Source organism: Pyxicephalus adspersus, chromosome 4, assembly GCF_032062135.1.
Source record: "Pyxicephalus adspersus chromosome 4, UCB_Pads_2.0, whole genome shotgun sequence".
Taxonomy (NCBI): Eukaryota; Metazoa; Chordata; class Amphibia; order Anura; family Pyxicephalidae; genus Pyxicephalus; species Pyxicephalus adspersus.
The window spans coordinates 79,513,037-79,533,432 of NC_092861.1; the positions used below are offsets into that span (position 1 = coordinate 79,513,037).

Consider the following 20,396-nt stretch of genomic DNA (forward strand, 5'->3'; position numbering starts at 1 on the left):
TTGCATTTAGGAAAACAATAGAAATGACAAATGAAAAACAACAAACCACAATGGAACACCCAGGTTCACTAAAAAAATGTATCTTCTCTATCCTTGGGGAGCTTTATTAAATCAGGGCCCATACCCATACCCATTTCATTCCCATAATGGCACTGGTTTCTGCTCACCATAAATTCTTGTTCCATTTTACTTTATGTGTTCCAAGTCCAATGGACGTGGTTGAACGTCTCCCCCATGACCCCCACAGCAGGAATAAACTTTTCAGAAATATTTTAAAGTTGTGACATTGAATTATTTAAAAAAAAATTAAATTACCACAAGTTGATATGTGAATTTTTATGGACTGGAGTGGGATGTCAAGAAGTGCTGACATCAGTAATATAAGAAGTGGGGTCAAAGTGGTTGCAAATGCTACAGGGAAATGTCTGTATGTTCCCTTTTTCTTTGCTTGATATTAGAAATTCCTGTCCTGATAGTTGATCATGATGTGTGGTTGCACTATTCAGAAGAATTAAACCTACCAGAGGCAACTCTGTTGTCCCATGAAGGTGATGCATATAGTGGCAAATATATACTTTGTAGTTTAAATGGTATGATTGTACCTGTACTCAGATGGAGAAAGAATTACCATAAGCAAGATCTTACTGCTACCTGCTCTGTACAGGCCTTAAAACTGTGGGTAACAGGCTAGGCAGGAAGACTAATATTCTCTTTACTAGAGGAAAATATACAGAAATGTGCACAGATTTCTTTCAAATCTAATTATCGTTATTTTAATTTACAGCAGGAAATTCAAAGTTATGACAAACATGTTTTCTACTGACAGTCTCTGCGTTACCCTTTACAAATCCCATCATTAAGCCTTCTTGCTCTTGAAATTTTCAAAAACAAAAGCTATCATTAAGCAATTGGCTATTTGTCCATAGCTAGTTAGGGCTTCAAAGCAAATGCTGGATTTGTTGCAATTAGCTGTGATATGTTACTAATTATTCATTTCTCTGTCTTCCTCTGATATCTCACATGTTGATACATTTAATAATATTGCACTAATTTCATAAATGTAATGTAGTACAGCCTAATCCTGACAATTATAATCTAATTTTATTGGGCACCTTTATACTACTAGAACCTACACCCTGATGTAAATAGGAAGTGATGTTAATATTCAAAAGTATTCCTCTGTCTTGAAAGTCAGCCTAACCATGAAATTGCACCATCCTCCTGAAAAAAGATTTAACGGAATGGTAATTACTCCAAATCTTGCAAAAAGATTTTGCAGCAAACTGCTGGGAGCATCTTTGCACCAAGATTTTGGAGTACTCTGCAAAATAATATTTTTAATGTAATTTTGGATAAAGCAGAGATTAGATCCAATTTTAGGTTTATATTGCTGTCTGTATCCCATCTTAGAAAATGTACCCATATGTTTGTTTTGGGAACCATTGATCATGAGATTCACATAACAAGAGGGCAATAAGAACATTTTAATGGGACTCAAAATCTAGGGACAACTGTTAAAGAAATTCCCTATTGTGCTTTTGAGACAAGGAGTGGAAAGAAATTTGATATGAACTTCATGTTATGGATGAGGGTGTGTTCTGCAGTTCAAAAAAGGGAAAGAGAAACCCAGTATGACAACACTGCTTTTCTATAGATTCTGTACAGTGAACAAATGCCATGACAGCAAGAATGATATTAGAAAGATTATCAGGTACAAGGAAGGAAAAAAAACCTAACTAAAAGAAAACTAATAAAGCCACCACAGTTAATGGTTGTAAGGCTGCAATATATTCAGTTGTTGTTCTTAGAATTTTTTACACTTAGCCCTGAGTGAATCTGATGATGAGAAAAAGTGCCCCAACCTGCCAATGGCACTTCATAGACTATAAGCATTTTCTAGTGAAATAAGTTTTCTCATTTAGTATGTGGGATTCCATAAATTCCAGGGAGTGGTATGCAAATACTGACTGCATTTTGCAGTAGAAAGTCTGGCCCTATCATTTTTCACCTTCTTAATATCACTTTTTATCTATCCATTACTCACCAAAAATCAGAGCTGAAATCAGCTGGCCCCTGTGCCCAAACTAAATAATACTGAGTCAATGGCAATTAATTGCAAAAAAGTGGTGTTTTGTATTTAAATGTGTGAATGTGTTGATGATCTGACCTTTGATTCCTAACTCCAGACTGATCACCTTGTGTAACCTAGGCCTATGAATGGCAAAAGACCTCATCTAGCCACATTTCTCAATATTATTTCCATTCTGTAAATGACACCCTACCAGCAATTTTAGTGCTTTTGGATGGTTACAATTACAAACCAACTGACACAATTATGGGTTGCCAATATCTTTTCATTATAGATAATTGGAATTTATATGCTGCAATATGTTTATTGTACATTGTGTCTTTTATTGTTTATTTCTGTATGCTTTATCTGTTATTTTACTAAATAAAGTGTGCATGAAATCCCTGGCAAATATTGTATATTATGCTACCGTATATTAAGTGTTCCCTATGCTTTGTATATTGAATGCACAATGACTCATTTTAGAACACATTCTTGTTTTTTTTAAATACTAAACAGATGAACGATGTGCAGCAATTTTTTATATACTGTACAAACGTCATTGTACAAAAAAAAATACTGATTGAAATATTATGAAAATGGAACCTTTTTGTTTCCTACTGACAACAATGTAAGAAAAAGGTAAAAAAGAAAAGAAAAGACCATGGTATTGTGGGCAAAATAAATAAAAGATCTGCCAAGTGCTTCTTTTTCTTTCAGTGTTTATAAAAAAGTAGAGATTACAAATATTATATTAGAAATGTCTATATCTAAACATTATAAAGACTCATCAAAAATATATTCATGTTTTTTATGACATAATTAAAATGTCCTTGTAGACAAATATTCTGGAATAACAAAACTGGAGCATAATAAAGGTTAACATATGGTTCTGTAGTCTGTGACCACTGAATTTTTTATAGAGCGGTCTGCCTTATCCGGACATCAGTCTGCATTTCTCCTTTGAATACTCAACCTGCCTTTACAGTTTTGACTACTCGATGGCTAAGGACAGCGCTGGAGCAAGTAAGAAGATAAAATAGAGACAAGCAAACAGGAGGGATGTTGCTAAGCAATACGATAGGTTGCATAACCTACAATACTAAATACTGTCTTTCATTCCCAACCATTACATGTATTATATGCCTTGTCTGTTCTGTCTGCATTGCTGAGAATATGAGTTGCATTTTCCGAAAGTGAATATCTATTTCAGAACATGTACTATATCTCTGGAGTCCTCCTTGACAAACTGAAATGCTTGTAAGTATATTCTTAGTATAGTTAAACATCCTGCATGGTTGTTTTTTCTGTTATCTTTGAAGACTTAAATCCTTTTTTAAACAGAAAAACTGACCATCATTGGATATTTCTTTTTTACTATATAACATGCTTCTTTGTAAACATGTCTATCTTGTGGGGATATTTAGTAAATCATATGTCATAGGTATATTTGGGGTAAAGGATAATACAAATGTTGTGTTTAATAAATGTCTAATATTTTTGGTGAAATTTAGGGGGTTTGCACTGGTCTGTCTATTCATGAAAAGTAAAATATTTTTTTAAATAGCATTATAGCAATATAATATTATTCTCATTCCTCCTTTTACATTTATATGGCTTAATATTTAATGAATGTTCTATTGATACTAAAATTCATGAGGGATTTTGCAATAATATATGGCAGATTGTTTAATGATCTGTGTTTTGGTAACAACTATACTGTACATGTAATATTCAGAGGCTGCCATAGTCCAAAGTCCTCTTTCACTCTTCCCTGTAATCTTAATGATGATATTGCTCTTTTTTATCACTGAATAAAGCAGCTGGTATATTCTACGTTTTCCATGTGATTGTTTTTCTTACTTTTCTAAGGTCAATCACACTGTGTTTTTCTGTTTTATAAAACAACACAAAATCTTGTAAATCATGCTGATAAGCTTCTTGATTCCTGTGGTCACTGTGGACAGCGAAGGGCGTCATTACTTACTAAATACAGCTTCATGCATTATTGGAAAAGACATAAAGTTACACTAAAAAAACACCACTGGAACATATTCCAGGATTTCACTCTGGAAAGACAGATTCAGTTTGGGATTAATGGTATCTTTTATTTTATCTGTCCTTAGTTTGTTACGGTAGAAAGAATGCAATATAAAATGACAGTCATCACTGTCAGTATTTTAGACAGCTTTCTTTTTGATAAGCATTATATAAGAACTCAACACTTTAATGTCCTCTGGATGTGGAAAGACAGGAACATGTAGGCAGAGATCGGCAAACTGGAATATCAACGTCAAACTATTTTTTTAATTTACAAAGTGAAAAGAATTTTCATTTTCAGAAAGCTGATACTATGTGCATGCTTTTACTTTGCATTCTATTCTATATTCGAAAGCATCCAAGTGTGTAAAGATGACACAATTTACATGCTAGTTTATTGCTTGGATAAGGAAAGTGTTGTACAGGCTGACGGGGTAAGCAAATATCTTCTTGTATTTGTGGCAGGGCCTAAAAGTAAATAATGATGAGCTAAAGAGGATGGGGAGAAGTTACTTGCTTTAAAATCTGAACAACTTTGTTTAATAAGCCCTGATTATTACAAGTGTTCCAAACAGTTAAAGGGACTCCTGACCTGTACAATACTTTCAGGGTAACACAACATTAACCTGGTTGTTATATGCATGAGTGTCCTAAAATAAGTTATAATTTCAAATAGAAGTTTGGAGCTGATTATAACAGGTAAATCCAATGTATTTCCATTGTGGGACCTTTTCAGGTGTATGTCATAAATGTGCAGAAAATAAGTGAAACGATCTGATTGCGTAGATAGTTGGCATTTTTTTGTTTGAAAGGCTAAATTTTACAAAGGGGTAAATGACCCAGAAGCTAAAGATTGACTGACAATTGAGTGATTACAGAGAGGAATTGCAACAAAAGTATTCTTCCCTGGGTAAAGAATGTGTATTTTCCCCATCCCTAACTGCTTTTTCTTTTCTCTTAATACCTGATGCTGGAGATACAATTCCTACCCCACAGAGCATACCTACACACACTTTGGGTCTCTGATTTTAAAATATGAGCTACTCAATTTTGCTGACCTATTGGATGCTTTTATCCAGGTTCTCTAGTTGTGTAGATTTGGAAGTCATAGTTGTCAATGTGAACTTTGTTTATTTGTCAAATATATGATACCTGAGTTTTGAATGTATTTTACTTATTACCTATTAGTGCTTGATTAGAGATTCCAGTAAAGTTAATGTAATATCACTGTCTTTTATTTACCCTGATCCTAACTATACATGTAAATTGATCACAGCCAAGAAGAAATATTAACCCTGTAGCCCTATTACCCTACTAACGTGATAACCATAGCTTTTAACTGTTTAACATATCATGGCACATCTCTAAAGTCGTACAGCAATCTGAAGCAGCAGGGCATGCAGTTCTTTATTACATTTTATATTCATAAATTATATTTATATGTTTTTGATATAGGTTTTATATTAGACATGTACATAAAATATCTTACAAATGAGTACAGAAGTAAGGACCACCTTTACCCATCAACATAATCTTCACTCGAGCATGATTTCTGACACTACTTCTTTTCTTTTCAGGAGGTAAAAGAGTTCATAAATCAGAAACACATATGTGTTTTTAACCCAAATTTGATGAGAATGTGTGTGATTACATAGTTTTCTAAATAGGCTTTATTTGCTTCCTTTTTGTGTGTGTGTGTGTGTGTGTGTGTGTGCACGCAGGAGTTTTAAAATCCAGCTTTTGGTATTCTTTTGTGAAATCAGCACAAAAAGAGAATTCACAGTTCTACAATAAAACGCTCTGACACATAGCACAGACCTTCAATGGCTCTCTGTATTTCCCTCCCTTAGTGACAGCAAAGCCATTGGTCTGTGTCTGATTTGAGGCCTCTTCTGCTACTGGCTGAGACTTTGTGGCTTAACCAAGATGATAGGTAGGGAGCAGCTGACGTGAGGGCCGACTGGGTGCTGTGTATCCAGGAGAAGCATGTTATGTATAGCTATTTAAATCTCAGCCAAATGATGCAAGCAGTGTTGTCTGCCTCCAAAAAAAAGTAGTAAAAAAGGTTAGCATTATTACAAACTAAGAGTGAAATCATGTCATCCTGAATTATTCAAGTGCTGAACAGAAGTAACCAAGCATACGTCTTCACTGACCCAAATAATATTGTACATTAACAGAAACCTTGTCCTGTTGAATTGTCCTAACATGGCTTGAGGTTTAGGATCAGACAGGGGTGTTCGGAGACCACAGCAGGTTGGGAGGTGTCAAATTAGGCATGCTTGTATCCTAAATTAAAATTTAGGATCAAATCTGCTTTATTGTCAACAATGGCATGATAAAAATGTGTCTCCTTATGTGATCATATGGTGTGGATCTATTTGACATTTGCATACATTTTTTTCTAAGGACACTGAACACATTCAATTACAAAGAAATGTTACTATTTAAAAAAAAAAGAATTATTATGGCAGCATGAAAGTCAGTCCACCTAAAACAAATTATTTGTTTTTTATTTTATTTATGTATTTTGCTGGACAGTTAAACTGCATGGTAGTTTGTTATATCTCCTATGGGCTGTGTTGCTTGGATGTCCGTGACCTTTTGCAGCTAATAATAAAAAAATGACTTACCTTTACTTGGTAAAAGCCCTCTATCCATGCACAAGCTGTGCTCAGTGAGTCCTGCGCATTCTTGGCCTAGCTCTTCTTTCTAGGTTTCGCCATTTCGTCTAGCGCTGCCATCTTCCTTCTTCTAGGTTCTTCCTGATGTCATCTTATTTCACACTGCTCAAGTTTTGCCGATTTCACTGTGCATACGTGGGATGGAGGACTTGTTTTTTTTTTTTTAACATTAAAGAAAAGCCCCTTGATCTCAGGCATACACAAAAGGTTTAGTATCCCAGGAGGCGGTGGTTTCCCCCTCAGCTTTTACCCCCGTGGTAAGGGGAAGGAACCTCTTCAAAAAAGCTAAAAAAAAGAGCTAAAGTTGATGTATTGCTAGATTTCAACATGTATAACAAGGTGGACATAAAAGTGGTACAAAAGTAATACAAGATCAAAGCCAAAAGTCTTGGAACAGATTCAGCATAAAGTTACTTTGGCAATGTATGCAGGATAGTGTGAACTAAATGCTAGAACAGAGACAGAGGCATTGAAACGTTGTAAATATATATGCATGTGAACACTAGTGGTACATGTATTTCATGATTGTAAAAGTACCCAAAAGTTTGAAGGATAAACCCCTCAAAATGCCATTCTAAAGGGAATCTCAGTTTATACTTGGGTCACATCAGTAGATGCCGCTGTGTCCTGTGCGTCTATGTAAAATGTGTAACAAACTCTTGCCGATATTAGACACTATTAGTTTGTTACACACTTGAGGTCATAGTACCATGCACTGCTGGCTGACAATAATACACAAAAGATAATTTAGGAAAAAATGATCCATCATAACTAACTCAAAAGTACAAAATACCTAAACCTGTAAAAAGGGGCAAAAAAAAAAAGGCTGAGCCTATGTAATTTTAATTATCTATACCTTTTTAACTATGTTAACTAAATGTTTACCTATTTTAATTGATTACTGTTTTGAACGTTAGCATTTATGGCCATATTTTGTACCTTAGGTTTAAACTCGAGACAATGACCATTTTTCCTGTTTTTTTTTTATAAAAGTACGTACCTGGGTTTATATTTTGATCAGATTATAATTAAGTATATATAGTTATATATTCTTGAAAAAGAAGATTTTAGAAGCATGGACAATGACATCCCTCTTGGGAGGGTTATGCCAAAGTCAGGATATAGAAACATCCCAGAAGGAGCATTATGCAGTATTCGGAGAGCCCTAACTTGGAAATGACAACATGGAAGTATGTATACTTAACACTAGTGTTGGTCGAATATCCCACTATTCGATTTGACAGCTATTCGATCGAATAGTGGGATATTGTTCGGGTTATCGAATTTGATCACTATTAAAGTCAATGGTGGGAAAATTTGGGTTATTTTTAGGGACTGTGAAGAACTGCAAGAGCAATCAGGGGAGCAGAGCTGACAGCTCCGTGGCACTAGAGGTTAATTATTCACACACTGTTCTCACTGAGAAGATCCCCGGCACTAGAGGTTAAATGGGGACAAGTCTCCCCATTAATTCACCTCTAGTGCTCTGTGATTTGGCTGGGGAAAGGAAAATCCTAATGACGCTTGAGCGTCGAATCCTGTGTTTTTCGGGTCGGAACTGTCACGAATGACAGGGAGGGGAGGGTAACAGGAAGGTGTATAAACTACTAGGCCTCAAATACCTAGGGAAAAGGGAATGGTCACCCCTTGCAAAACCCTAATCCAGCCCTGACTCCTAACCATATGAGCATCCCCTGAAGGTAGGGATACTCATACCCAGGAACCTAGGCCCTGCTAGCCCTGCACAGCCCTAGCAGTAGGGTCTGGATTGAGACCGCTGGTCCCTTCCCCTATGAAGGACCCAGTGTCTCCCTGAGGTCTAGAAAACAACAAATACCTAAACAAAACACCAATACACCAAAAGAACAGCAACTTATCTTATAAGCAGAAATCAACAGGAACTCAGAATGGCAGGACACTCCAGCTATTCACATCCCAGTAGTGAATATTACCCGCACAGCATGAAGTGTGAGGCCAGACTAAATGGAAGAGCAGTAATGAGCCCCAGCTGCACCTGATACAAGGGGAGTGGTCATTACAAACAACAACACAGCAACAAGTAAAACCAAAGAGGCTGTCAGATAATCACACATGCAGCTAGTCTGAAAGATCCTCAAACCTCTGTCACGGAAGGGACCGTGACAGGAACTATCCGAATTCGAACAGCCATATTTGGGTTGAATATAAGGACAACCCAAAATCGAACACTAACACTACTTAACACTTTACACTTACCCCTGCTGTCTTTTATAGTTATATTTCCTGGAGCTAAACCCATTATTCATATAATTGTTAATATGGTAGTCTAATTTTGGGTATAAATAGTGCAGAAACTTTGGTGGTCCCACGACTGGAGTGCTAAATCAATTTACATATTTACATGGACATTTATTAGTTTTAGCATTTTAGGCAAACTTGCCTAAGTGTGCTCTCCCACCTTCAGCTTGTCCATTTCCTGGCGCATATTTACCTACTTCTCAACTTCATCAACTCTTTATATACCCATTGTATAGATGTATAAAAATATACAGGTTTTGCACTTTCCTGTGTGGGAAGTGGTACCAGGGGTCAGGCAGGGTGCAGTATGTTCATCTCTAAAGCTCAACTACAGCACAGTTGTACAGGCTCCTCTCCTGTATTGAAATTTCTGAATTTAATGCACACTATAGTCTTCTCACAGTGTACATAAGGAGTTACAGCCAGTCAGATATGCCTGTCTTATTTCCTGGGTGGAAACATTCACACCACAACGCAAGGTACATGTACTACTATGTTTTGCAGTATAATGAACCACAAGTTTGTGGTTCTTTGGGTATGCTCAGTTTATTGGGACATTTTTCAGAACATTGGGACATTTTTCAGAATAAATGATGCCACAGCATATCAACATGAGATAATTTAGCTAAACAGTTTACACCATTCAGTCCACACAAATATGGGGTCATGTCAGTTTATAACAGAATTTACAGGGTCTTTAAATGGGTTAAATATCTGGGCATATGCATGTAATGTAGAGATGTGCTACATACGGTATATTTTTTTCCCTGACATACATACATAAATTGTTTGTTTTGCTCAAACATTCAACTTCAAATGACCAGACTGCATTGCCTCTTCAATGACCAAAAAAAAACAAAAAGTGTGTGCTGTAGGTAATGTACTCTCTTGACTTTCTGTTAAGAAATAATTGGGACATGGATTTATTTTTGTTGCAGGATGTGACAGTTTACTACAATTACACAATGACAATAATTACACCAAGATACCACATCTTGGAAAATATCAGAAAAAGCAAAATTTATAGCTAAATGATAACAAATAATTAAAACCATTTTGGGTGTAGTATGGAATGCCATCTAATCTGTGGAGATTATACTTTCCTTGTAAGTGATATATAATAGATATGTAATCTAAGAAAAGCTATATTATTATAATAATGTACACATAAATACACCTATCTTGGCATCCTGTTCTCTATAGTCACTGTATCAATAAACTATATGTGGAAACATTTCTATATGTCATTAAGAAAATACTTTTCATTTTAGGTTCACATTAATGCCAAACTATAAGGATTTAGTCAGCAATTTATTGTGGTCTCTTTATAAAGCAGGGAATCTAACTGCCATTGATTGGGTCATTCAATTTCTATCAGTGGTACAAGGATCTGAATCATAGGAAAGTTCTGCTACTGTGTGGGTAAGAAATCTGTGATAAAAATTCTAAAAAAATTGAGCAAGCCGAGACATGCTTAGAGTTTTAGTTTGGAATTTCATCCAATAGCTTGTTGGGTAGCTTTCACTTTTTCTTTTTGATGAATTCCTGATACTTTAAAGTCTTTATCCAGTACCCATCAATATTAAAATTGATGCTTTTAAAATAAGAAAGCATATTTCTGTATATTTCTAAACTATGCTTTATACAACAGAATTTATGAACTGAAGAAATTTGACTTTAAATGCACCTGATAAGTAATGACAGGCTGAACGTTTGCATCTGCATCTATCATAATTTGCTGATAAGCTTGTTCAAGATCAAGTTTGGTACAAACCAACCAATGTGGCTAATAACTGACAGCTTATATATTATATGCATGCTGTTTTAAAACTTTTGCACATCAGTGTCAGAGTATGTTTTTTTTTATCATACAACTGTGCTGCTAAAAAAAAATCAGGTTAGGCAAAGCAAGCAGTCATTGCTGCAAAACCTGATCAACCATAATTAATCTTGCAACATATCATTTAGGTATTCTATAAATTGCAGGTGTTCCTATAAACATCCTAATTCTGCAATTAGATATTGACTCATGTACTTCTCAAGATAGATTTCATTGCTTCTCTGGTTAATGGACATATTAAGGGCTCTCATTTTAGGCAAGGAATGTGCCTGGACTTCTTATTTCTGAGTCAGCTACCCCAATAGATCCTTATCGCTGAAGACTCAGCTTTTACAAAAGTAACCACTATTCAAGTGTGTTAGGTAAAAATGGTAGTTTTTTTAATGGTTATATTGCATTGATCTTCCAAGCCTCTGTATAAATTTGAACAATCTGAGAAACTAGAGGTCCCTCTAGGAGTACGCAACAAGAGATCTATGGAAACCCCTCCTGTATGAGAGAACCCACGTGTAGCTTGTACAAAATGGGTTCATCCTTTACTTAAGCCTCAGGGAACATGACAGCTACATTTTAGCAGTCAGACAGATACAAGGAAACAGGAGATGAGGACACTGTTAGAGAAAGCTTAAAATCTAAGAGGGGGGAAAGTAGCACTCAATAGGAGGGGGGATATGGATTGGTCAGTGAGTAGTGGGGGTTTAGAAGACAGAAGAAGACGGGTAGGAGAGTTTGAAAAGTTGGGTTTTAGGAGATCTTTAAATGTTCAGAAAGTAGGAGTAAGCTGAATAGGATGCGGCAGACCATTCCAGAGAGTAGGGCCAGTCCCTAGAAAAGTCATGAAGCCATGCATGTGATGAGGGTAGAAAGGTAAGTGGGAGAGCTGTGGAAGATTTGAAGTCAAAGCAAAGAGCTTGAATTTGATTCTAAGGTGAAATGGAGGCCAATGAAGAGAACTATAAAGAGAGGCAGCAGAAGAGGAGCGATGGGACGGATGGATGAGTCTGGCTGCAGCATTCATAATAGATTGTAGAGGAGAGAGTCGGGTTAGTGGAATACCAGAGAGGAGGATGTTACAGTAGTCCAGACGAGATGATAAGATACAGATGATAGGAGCGTGTACAAGGAGTTTTGTGGTCTCTGGGGACAAGTAGGGGTGAATTTTGGGGATGTTGCAAAGATGAAAGTGGCAGGACCTTCAAATGTTCTGAATGTGTGCCGGAGAAGGAAAGGGCAGAACCGAAGGTGACACCAAGACAATGTGTCTGAGGGAGAGGATGAATAAATATTATATTAACAGAAATATGTCAGGGGGAGATTGGGAATGTGAGGAGGGAAGATACGTTCAGTTTTATCCAGGTTGAGTTTCAGAAACCTGCCAGCCAACCATGACGAGATGGCTTACAGGCAGCATGAAACCTTATCCAGGACTGAGGGAGATGTCAGGGGAGGACAGATAGATTTGAATATAGTCTGCATACAGATAATACTGTAAACCAAAGGAAGCTATGGGTTTACCAAATGACTAGGTGTACAAAAAAAAGAGCATACGTCCAGAAAGTTTAAAAACATATGGGAGAAGGGAGATAGGACAGTAGCTAGAAAGCAGGTAGGGATCTAGTGAGTGTTTTTTCAGGATAGGGAGAATAATGGGATGTTTGAAGGCTAAGGGGTAGATATCAGTGGAAAGGGAGAGGTTGAAAGGGCCAGGGTTGATGAATGGGCATGGAGTAGATCAGAGGGAATTGGGTCAAGTAGACAGGTAGTAGATGGAGATGATGAGAGAAGAGAGAAAACTTCATCCAGAGTAACAGGGCTGAGCGAGGCTATTGATGAATAACAAGTGGAAGGGGTGGATATGGTTGGAGTGGCCCGTTGAACAGAGACATCATGTCTGATTCTATCTTTAAAGTCGATGGCTATGTCTTGGGCAGAGGAGGTGGTAGTAGGGCCTGCAGGTGTGGGGTTTAGAAGGGAGTCAATTGTTGAGAAGAGGCTGCGTGGGTTGGAAACCTGAGAGCATATGACAGCGGAGAAATAATTGTGCTTATAGATAGGGAGTGCAGTGATAAGGTGTTGTAGCCTGGCACTACAGTTATTATGACTGTAATAAAAAATGAAAATCTGAACACAAATTTACCTGATTTCCAAATCTTCATTACGTCACCAGTCCTGTATATACAGACCAAAATATTGGTATGTAATGAATGGAGCTGTTCATAATTGAGCCTGTTGTGGCCTGAACCTATTGTGAACAACCAATATTAATATGTGTATATCCTGGCTTCTAATACCTGCATTGGTTTTAGTAACAGCTTCAGTATTACCAAAATAAAACAAATATTCTTATTCTCATATATCTTTATCTGTTGATCTAGTAATATGGGGGTGTTGTCAAACACTGAGTACTTATAAAGTCACACGTCTTTTCCCTTTTTTGTTACCTTTTTCTGTTTTCTATTCCTAAAAAAAGGAAACTTCCATAAATAATATTTGAATTTAATAATGTAAGTTGGTTTTGGGCAGGGCTTGGGGTACATTTTTCAGCTTTAGAAATGTTGGGTATACATGCATGCTTTATTAGAAATAATGTTTTATTTTTTGGTTAATAAATATACAGCTTGTCTCAATGAAGCAGCCTCAATGTTTGTCTGTGTTGAGGTTTCATGTGTCAGTCACACCTTTAGGTAACACTATTCCCATAAGTTACACAGGTAACACTGGCAACACCAATAGGACCGCCTCATACACTACGCATGCGCACTGAGGCCGGACATAGGGAGGTAGAGTCTCCGGTGTTATTCCACATGCAGAGTAACGTGGATGTAACCGGTGCCGGTGAGTTGGTGTGAGAGCGTGAGTGGGTGAGTCCCGGTGGGACATTCGCAGAGTGTCCATAAAGGATATAGCAAAGCTGGGACGGCTAAGACAAGGGTGATGTCTGTGAGGGCTGTGTACATGGTTACCATGGTGACCGGTCACGCCGCTGAGCCTTGCCTCTGTTATACAGCTCGGGTCATGTTTCTGCTGCACCACAACATCGATATATTTTATATTATTATTGTGCAATGATAATACTCTCCTTCACACAGGATATCGAATAAATAACTTTTATAGTGCATGTGTACACTAAATTAATATGCAACATCACATAATACCAATAAAGCATTGTACATGCAGCAGGGAGTTGTAAATATGTTCCAGGTTATTCATTTTTAAATACATTCGAAAGTTATGATGAATACAAAAAAAGTTTTGCCCTTTATTTTGGTGTCTTGTGGTGTCACACACTGACAAGCCAAACAAAAAGTCATGTTAATATCTCATTGGATCACCTTCAGCTTTGGTTGTGTCACACATTCACCATGGATCCTATGCAGTGTCACAACATTTATTGCTATGCAGAGTTGCATTCAATTTTCTCCAAGATCTTGTATTATTCACCCACTACTTAGATTTTAAGCTCTTTGGGCAGGGTCCTCTCCTCCTGTGTCACTGTCTGTATTCATCTGTCATTTGCAACCCCAATTTATTGTACAACGCTGCGTAATATGTTGGCGCTATATAAATCCTGTTTAATATATTAGTAATAATAATAATATTATTGATGAGTGAGTCAGGCGGCTGTAAAGTCTTCTCCAGCATATCCAATGGATTCTCAATGGGGATTCCTATGATTGTTTCCAGTGCCATTCTTTTCGTAGGAGAGGAGAGGGAGGTGGGGACAAGCGAGCTGCCCCCCTCCACAGACACTCATCGCCATAGGAGCGTATAGCGGTTGTTCCTGATTTACCGTTCATCAATCCGACATGATGGATTAAAGAATGACATCAGGAGCACTGTACACATGTCAGATCAGGTGTGTAGCTTAACATGGTACAATTGCCATGCTGGGGCTCTGATTTGCCCTATCTGGAAAGTAGAATGAGCTTCCATCTTAGCTAAGTATGCAGCTATACAATAGGTATGTTTTAATAACTTTCTTTATTGTTGTTTGCAAAATAGGCATAAGAAAAGTTAAACAACATACCAAGCTTTAAAGAATTCATGACTACAGAAAATCACGGTTAAGAAAATACATGAATATAGTAATAACCTTAACTCAAGCCAGCAATAAAAACAAAAAAGAGAAGAAAAAACACAAGTAATCAATTTACAATGGATGGCAACAACAATGAGGTTAGGGGAGGATGACAATATTCACAGATTCACAGAACATGACAACTGGAAGTAGTTCACCCAAGACGTAAAAAGGGCTAAGTGGGGTCATTGGTGAGAGGTACCAAGAGGTATAATGGACTTGTGTAGTAGTGGGATTTAAAGTGGTAATGAAACTTTTCCAGGTATCAAAAACCATATCCATGAGGTTATCTTTCAATCCAGTTTCAATCCACTCCATCCAGAAAAGATGTAATTTTGTTAAAAACAGTTACATAGTACGGGATGATGAAGTAGTAAAGTAATAAATCTTTTCAGCAAAAAATGACAGCATTTCTTTAACCTGCAGGTAGTTCCAGTTACAACAAGAAGATGCATTCATCACGTGATCGTAAAACAGACCCATTTTACAAACCTCCCGCTTCAGTACAAAAGACAAGTGCTGAAATAATAAATGAAGCCAGGAATTCTTTGAGGACACTAAGAACGCAAAGGCCTTTTACACCCAGAGAGGACCAACGAAAACTGTTTGGACCGTTATCATCAAGGACACCAGACAGCAGACCACCTTCTGCATTTAGGTAGGTTTTATCAGCTTGGAAAATGTATACAATAGGCATGAGCACACCTAAAATAAAGAGGTAAATAGTCTGCATATTATTCTGCTGATCATGCAGGGTTATTACTTTCAATTTCCTTGCTCTTTGCAACCTCTATGAAATGGAATGGGTCGGAGTGTTGAGAGCTTAGAAACTGTGCTGGGTTTTTATTGCTGTTTTTTTTTTAATTGGCAGATTCACAGTGTCTATTTCTTAATACTTTAGGCATTGGTTTGTTTGGGTGGTGCAACTGTATTGGAAGTTTGGTGTAATCACAGCTTCCGGTGATGGTTAAAGGTAGCTTTTACTGAGATATAGTAATAAATAGACTGCCACTGCTATATCAGTTAGCTGTCTAGTTGTTTTCAGACAGGCATGTCCATGGAAGAGGCATGCAGCAAGTGAAGTTAACTCCTTATTGGCATACTTGTTCCTGATTAGTGACCCAGTAACTTCTAATCCAGAGGACTAGTCTGACAGTAAGGAAACTGGTATAAGTACAGATTTTTTTTAATGCCCATGTAAATTATTATATGTTTAGACAATGTTACCACACTGTTCAAAACACACATCCTATACAGTTAGTTACACAGCAGTAATAGTGTGTCTACATTAAAAGACTAAGTGAACTGTATTTATATTACCCCTGCCAATATGGCTTTCATATCTAATAGCTAACTGGTAGGCATGGGAGTATAAGGCAATGTAAAGTAGAGATAATTGTACACTTATACACTCATAAAGTGACAATTTCCCCAATATTAGGGGTCTATTGTAACATGTGAGTGGTTTCTTAAGGAAAGAGAAGATTTCAGTAAGTAGATATTTTGCACAATTATGGTTACTATAAAGCAATAGTTCTCAAACCTTTTTTTAAGTGTATATCCCACTTAGTGCCTTGGAAAGTCTTTGAGGGAAACCCCTGGGTCAAAACCAATACCTAACATTTGTATGGACCTAAAACTAGTCCAGTAGAAAAATACCAAAAGTGTTGCAGAATATTCATTGCCAAAAGAACCCAGCAATGTATACCCAGACACAAATGCCTTAAGCTACGTACACAGGGCCGATATCGGGAGAGATTTTGTTTCAATCATTTTTCTTAAGTTTTCAGGGAAAAAAAAACAAAAAAAAAAAAACAGGGAAACATAACAAAAAGAATCAGGTCTATAACACATACAACATATCAAACATAACAGTGTAGGCTTCGTATTAACAGACATCTAGTACCAAGAAGCTGCATATACCCAACAAATATGACAAAAAACATATTAGTCTTAAGGGGATTATATATTACATATTAAACCTGTACAAAAACAGCTACATATCCGCTAGCGGAAGCGTATGGCACTGGGTGTAAACCAATAGTCTAAAACAACAAATAAAATAAAAACAAAGACATACATATATAACAAAGCAGCCCAGGGGAGAAGGGGGGGATGGGAGGGGGAGGGGAATGCCGATCGATACAAAAATAATAATAATAATTAAAAAAAAAGGGATATATATTAACCCTCAATACCGGGGTTGTGTTCCAGCCTATAAGCCTGGAAACTAAATAAAATATGTACGGAATCAGGGAGAGTCTTTAAACCAGTCCCAAATAGACCAGGTAATTCTAAATTGTTCCATTCTATCATCGTCCTCCGCGACCAACATCTCCATATGGCAAATTTTTTCAAGTTCGGAGACCCAATTGGCTATAGAAGGAGCAACAGATTGCTTCCACTATCTCAGAATAGTGGCCCTTGCTGCCGTAAGAAAGTGACGTAGGACCCCACCTTTGATGGTTTATCGGGAGAGATTGTGACGTGTGTACAGCGCCAGTCATCCACAATCCTAATGCAAGGGAAGGGGGAGAGTGCGCAGCAGGGTGCTGCCCCGTCACTCTCCCCCTCCCCTCTGCATAGAGCAGAAAGGTGCTATATGTACAGCACTCAGCACTAAGTTCATGCATCGTGCAATAATAGTAGTTGGAAAGGATCGTGAAAGATCCTTTCCAACAACTAATATTGCACGTGTGTATGCGGCTTTACTGTATTGTAAGATACTGTAACACAAAAGGGAGCAGAGGGTAGATTCTGTAAGTTTAATTTTTTCTTGACTATACTGTTTGTGCTGCAAGGAGCAACAAAGTAAATCCTACATGCATACTAAATACCCTTTGCCCAAACTCCACCTTCCTATTCATCCTCTGTCATACAATTATCTCACTGTGACTTCTAGTTACTATGCCATGCTCTCAGCTTTGTCCAGGGCACACTACCGGTACTACTCTTGTCTAATCTCCAGTCACTTCATGCAGTAAATCTTTTTCTGGTCAGAGTATACTGTCAGTAGTATACTAATAAACCTAAATTAAAGCAATCCTAAACTCAACATTTTTAATTTACAGGGTAGACAACCCTTCTATGAAAGGTAAAAATGTTGGTGTTTTTTTTTTTTGGATCGATGTGGCCTCCCTGATTTCGGGCATGCGCAGAAGGGGCATTTTTCCTCCTAGGGGAAAGAGATGCTGACCTCACTCATGCGCAGTGAGATCGTCTCTCTTTTTTTTCCCCTTCACAGCAGCTACATCATCCAATCTCGCAACTGTGCGGTGCGAGATCTGGTGACGAAGAAAGAAGACTGAAGAAAAAGACGGAAGTGAAGATCAAGAGGAAATTCAGGACATGGCGGGACCAGATCGTGGATAGGACCAGCACCATCGAGGGACCTGCCGGATTAAAGGTAAGTGTAATTTTTTTGTTTTTAGTTTAGTTCCGCTTTAAACAAATTCTTATAGCATTCAAATAATTGTATGAATACTGATAACATATAGAAGCAAACTGGTGGCCATGCATGTTTCATGGGACAGATGTACTTGCACATTACATTACTACTATTTCCTCTCATCTTTAAATTCAGCAAGTTGGAGAGTCAATCAATCTGACCATATGACACCTGCAGTAGGAAAAACAATGTCAGATTGCATTTTCCAGCATCCTTTCATTACAGTAAACACTGGTTGTCTACATGAAGAGGGGCAGGACTTACCGGTCACTGGAAGTAGGTGGTAAGCAATTGTAGGACCTTGGTTTGGTAACAAAAAAAAATATTACTAATAAGAGATTGTGCCTGTGTGGATAATTGCACAGCTATACATCACATTTTGCATTGGTAAGTTTCAGATAGTACTTTACACAAATCAGCACAATTACCTTACCACAAATACCTCCTCATCTTTAGATGTCCTATTTTTTCACATGTGACCAGGCATTCTAATGGGAAATCTGTGCCCTTTCACTCGCCATCATTTCATGTAAATTTTGTATTTACTCTGTATAGTTTGGGGATTTATCTATATTTTCTTGTTCTATTTTTCCCTGTGAATGATGGCAGCACTAGACTGTTAATTGCAGCGACTCCTAGGTGCTATCTCAGCTGAACCTCCCAGAGGAATAAGCTGTTACTATCTAGAAAAGGTTTTGCTGTCAGGAAAAAAATCACAGTCTGCCTCACCATTCAGTAAATAGACATCAGAGGATATATTACATTGTCTGTGATTGGCTCACCTTCTGGTGAACTTGTATGAAGGGAGCTCTGTAATATTTATATTTTTAGAACTGTTAACTCTGTTGGAGCTTGACTTCATTTTCTTGCTTTTTCTTTTTTTTTTTTGGAAAAAAACATGGGTTTCATTAAGTTTGGACATTATTTAGAAACATGAAAATGTGTAAAGGTTAATTTGTCTAAAAAAAGAAATATTTACATTTCCTAAAAACTTCCTTTGCTCTTTACTCCTCCTATAGTATATCTTTTTCAATTGTTCATTGTTGTGGCTGAATCCAGAGATGAGAGGACACCAAGTACCTGTACAAAAGCTGCAGACAAATATCAAAAATAAAAATAAATGCAGCTTGTTATTAAACAATACATTAATAGGGTTTCTCTCTTTTATAAATAAATATTCCTTCCTTTTTCAAGCTCCTTTGTAGCAGCACTTAGAATGGAAGAGGTAGTGGCAGGATGGCTAGTCAGGTGTGCTGCTTGCAAATAAGCAATTCCCTGGAGAGAGGAGTAGAGAGTGAAAGGATAACCTTATAATTCTTTTTCTGCTCTTTTACTATTCAGTTAGTATTTTTAGGACTGAGTATACACAAGCTGGAACGCTGAAGCACCTGATGAGCTCCTTTTAACTGTTAATATTAAACTTCTTCTAGATTGTGTGATTGTAAACTTAATGCTACCATGTGCTGTATTTTACTAGTGTTACTAGTGTTGTACAAAGAAGCAAAGATATGTATTCTAGTTGGGTGTTTTTACAGAGTTACTGCAAAAAAAAAAACAAAAAAAAAAACACTTGTTCAAGGATTGGTCTGGTTAGATGTAGCCTTAGGAGGACATTCAAGCTGAAATTACAAGTTACTGAAGTTTTTGAGTGACTTTATTGCTTGTTTGCTCTTCTCTACCCTGACCTAATATCAAGTAAATCTGGGATTATTTTTTTTTTTCTGGAAAAATCTATCTATGACCACACTTAGCCATAGTTCAGTGTTAAACACTTTGCCTAGCACATAAAATACATGGATAATGCCCAGCTGGCGTGTTTGTTATTCAGCTTCAGGTTTGCTAGCTTGGAATACAACCTTGTGTCAACATAAAATGTTCTGCCATATAGTTCAAAATTGTTGCGGTTACCCTAATTTGTAGCAGAATGAAGTGATTTTCCTCTACAGCAGCCTGGGGTCTGG

At 37.2% G+C, this 20,396-nt stretch overlaps 1 protein-coding gene across 3 annotated transcripts in view; it reads left to right on the forward strand.

The window, feature by feature from the left end:
• The first annotated feature begins 3,114 nt into the window (after positions 1-3,114).
• Positions 3,115-20,396, forward strand: part of ARMC2 (armadillo repeat containing 2) — a 55,649-nt gene continuing 38,367 nt past the window's right edge. For 2 of the 3 annotated variants that reach the window (XM_072408737.1, XM_072408739.1), the window contains exons 1-2: positions 13,653-13,744; positions 15,414-15,645. In XM_072408737.1, the coding sequence (XP_072264838.1) occupies positions 13,663-13,744; positions 15,414-15,645 (314 nt within the window). In that variant the 5' untranslated portion in view covers positions 13,653-13,662. Of the gene's footprint in view, positions 3,329-13,652; positions 13,745-15,413; positions 15,646-20,396 lie in introns of those variants that run through there. The other variant, XM_072408738.1, reaches the window with a different exon arrangement.